Consider the following 3,552-nt stretch of genomic DNA (forward strand, 5'->3'; position numbering starts at 1 on the left):
CAGTCACTGCACTCCAGTCTGGGGGACAGAGTGAGACTCCAACTCAAAAAAAAAGAAGAATGTAGAAAACTTGCTTAACTGTAAACCCCCTCAGCTTGTTCTTTTTGTTTGTTTGTTTTTGTTTTCGAGTTGGAGTCTCACTCTGTCGCCCAGACTGGAGTGCAGGGGCCGCTCCTGGCCACCGCAGCCTCGACCTGCTGGGCTCCAGCGATCCTTCGGCCTCAGCCTTCCAGGTAGCCGGAATTACAGGCATGCGCTACCACGCCCGGCTGATTTTTTGGTTTATTATAGAGATGAGGTCTTGCTGCCCAGGCGGGTCTCGAACCCACGGGCTCAGGCAATCCGCTCACCTCAGTCTCTCAGTTTGTTCTTTTGGTAGAGCTGATACAATTTAAGTATGATAGAGGTGGTGGATTTGGTTTGGTTATTTATTTCTCTGGGCAGTAACATAGGACTGAAGGTTAAATAGCAAAATAGAAGAGAACTGAAGGACTTGAAGAGAGTTGGGAAGAGGAACAGGAGTCAGAGTGGAAGAAATTAGAGAAACAGAAGAAAAATGAGCAATGTGCAGGGCCTGGACAATGAAATGATTTTAAATACATAAGAATCAGTAAAATCTGTTTATTTATTTATTAAATATTCAGCATGAGTTATTGAATGCCAGGTATGTGCCAAACATTGTGACAGAGACTGTAGCTATGGAGATGAATGAGACAGGTACTTTTTTTTTCTTAAACAAGGGGTAATAGTTTCTTTGAGAAAGAAAACTAACATTTTCACAACTATATTTAACTCCTATGACCACCATGCAAGGTGAACATTATTATGCCCATTTTACAGATGAAAACAAAGAAGATCAGAGAAATTAAATAACTTGCCTAAGATATCAAGGTTAGTAAGGGAGAGAGTTTTATTTAAACCCAGATCTGATACCAAAACTAGTTTTATTGCACCCCACTGCTTCTTATGCAGTTTTAATAGCTAGGGAAGGAAAAAGCCTGCTTCCATGGCCATACCTTGCACATTATTATGATCCAGAATCACTCTCACCTGGAAATCATAAACTAATATCCCACAGTCACTAAAAACACGTGGCTATGTGTATATATAGCTACATATGTAGCTATAAGTATATGAATATATACACATAGCTGCACATGCATGAAATAACATGTATAAAAGCATTGCTTGTAAACATAAAAGATTGAAAACAACCCAAATGTCCATTTATAAGGAACTGGTTAAATATGCTAAATCTGCAGAGGAAATACTATGTAGCTGAAAAAGAAAAAAAGGGAAAACCTATTATAAAATCATGATTATGAAAACATCTCCAGGACATATTGTTAAGGCTCAAAATAGTGTGCAAATGTGGGAAAATAAGAATATAGATTTGTATTTGCTTTATTTGCACAAAGCAGTTCTGATAAATACACAAAAACTAATAAAATACTAAAGGCAGTAAAGATGGGGTGTTGAAGTATAACTTTTCAATATATATATCTTTTTATGAGTCACTTAGTCATAAATACATAGATAAGTGAAAATCGAACAATCCAATAGAGAATGAGCAGAGATTATTAATAGGTAGTTTCCAGAAAAAGAAATACAAAAGGCAAATTAACATAAAAAGATTATCAATCTCACTCAAAATTAAGGATAGATAAAAATGTTGTTTTCAGCTGGGCTCAGTGGCTCAGCCTGTAATCCCGTGCCTTTGGGAGGCTGAGAGTGGATTGCCTGAGCCCGCGAGACCTTATCTCTACAATAAACCAAAAAATTAGCCGGGTGTGGTAGCACGTGCCTGTAATTCTGGCTACTTGGAAGGCTGAGGCGGAAGGATGGCCGGAGCCCAGCAGGCTGAGGCTGCGGTGGCCAGGAGCGGCCATTGCACTCCAGTCTGAGCAACAGAGTGAGACTCCAACTCAAAAAACGCCCCCAAAAAACAACAAAACAAAACAAAACCAAAAAATGTTGTTTTCATCTAAGAACTGGCAGAGGTGAAAAAGATTGATAACAACCAGTTTGGTAGGAATGTGGAGAAAAGAACAGTCTCTACTATAAGTAGAAATACAAATGGACATAATCCTTTTAGGGGGCCATCCGGCCTCTAAAAATTTTTAATTTTTAGTGAGATTTCCTTTTGGCTCAGCTAATTCACTCCTAGGAAACTCTAATAAGACATACAGGTATTCAAACAAATGTGTCAAAAATATGGTGTTCACTCAGGACCATTTATCATAGCGAAACACTGGAGACATTTTAAATGCCCATCAGTAGGAGACTGATTAAATAAATTAAGGTTTATCAATACAATGGAAAACAATGCCTCTATTAAATGAATGAGGAAAATCTATATGTATTGTCATAAGATGTCCCAGTGGAAAACAAAATTGTGGAACTATGTGTCATTTGTGCAAGAAAACACTATCGCATTTATTTTCTGAGAGTAATATATAAACCCAAAATCTGGGACATATTCTCTCCTGAGTTTAGATCCCTGGATTAATTTTGGTTTCTAAGTCCTCACTGCACCATTTATTGTATAAGAGCTTGAAAGAAAGTAGAATCCCTGTGGTAGAATCTACATCTACAATATATTTCCTGCTCCCCCAACAAAGGGGGCTATTACAGGAGAATACCAGCTCCCTTCTGAAATAGCCAGAGGCATGATACTCACCGGATATCCAATAGAGTTGAATTGTCTGTTGTTGGCTTGCAGACATCTGATTTGTCCTTTAAAAAAAGGAGGGCATAAATGATGAGATGGAAGCCCCTCTGCAGATCAGACTGGGAGTGAAGTGGACTGCCAGTGAAGACTTCACTAGATCCCCATACTTTCCTGCTGAGGCATCTGTCTAAATATGGGATTTTGTCTCTTTATCCAAAGAATCAAGAAATACAATAAAAATGAACATCCGCAAGGTTTCAGACTTTCTGAAGGCAACAGGACAAGTATTCTCCACCATTACTGCTTCTAGATTATGTGTCCACAGACAGCAAGATGGTCTGCACCAATTTTACCTCCAAATGCAGAAGCCAAACGCTCTTCATAAGTCAATTTCAGTACCTTGTCTTAAGATATCTGAGGCTCTTTCGAAACCAGCTTTTCCTAGGCTTAACGAAGTTTAATTAGTAAATCATTATTGAGTATCTACTGCACAGAAGCCAGTGTACTGGACCCTATGGAGGGATATAAAGAGGAGTAAGTCAGAGTCTTTGACATCAAGGGACTGTAGTGTAGTAGAAGTGAGCCTGATAAGTACAATCCATGACAAAATCATCAAATCAAAACATAGAGTTGTTAAAACATAGAGCCTGTTACTATGTTATAAAAATGTTATATATATGTATTCAATAGATCTTTCTGTCCTGAATAAAATCTTCCTGTAGTCTCTTCAATTCTTCCTTGGTTCAACAAGCATTTACAAGCATTGAGTTCTTGGCAAGGGTCAGGCCCTGGGCTAGGTCCTAGGGTTACCAGAGACAAATAAAAAAGAAAATTTTAATCTAATGTAAAGGCAATGATACAAGTAAGCATAAGGTGTTGGA

The 3,552-nt window shown here is 38.4% G+C and overlaps 1 protein-coding gene across 1 annotated transcript in view; it reads right to left on the reverse strand.

The window, feature by feature from the left end:
• The window catches only part of LOC103265488 (phospholipid-transporting ATPase FetA-like), a 61,346-nt gene extending 58,492 nt beyond the window's left edge, over window positions 1-2,854 (reverse strand). Inside the window, 2 exon segments of the mRNA XM_021715057.1 lie at window positions 2,681-2,736; window positions 2,839-2,854. Of these exon segments, the coding sequence (XP_021570732.1) occupies window positions 2,681-2,736; window positions 2,839-2,854 (72 nt within the window).
• Between the last annotated feature and the right edge of the window lie 698 nt (window positions 2,855-3,552).

The sequence above is a fragment of the Carlito syrichta genome, unplaced genomic scaffold (genome assembly GCF_000164805.1).
Source record: "Carlito syrichta isolate Samal-C Ts95f unplaced genomic scaffold, Tarsius_syrichta-2.0.1 Scaffold306593, whole genome shotgun sequence".
Classification (NCBI taxonomy): domain Eukaryota; kingdom Metazoa; phylum Chordata; class Mammalia; order Primates; family Tarsiidae; genus Carlito; species Carlito syrichta.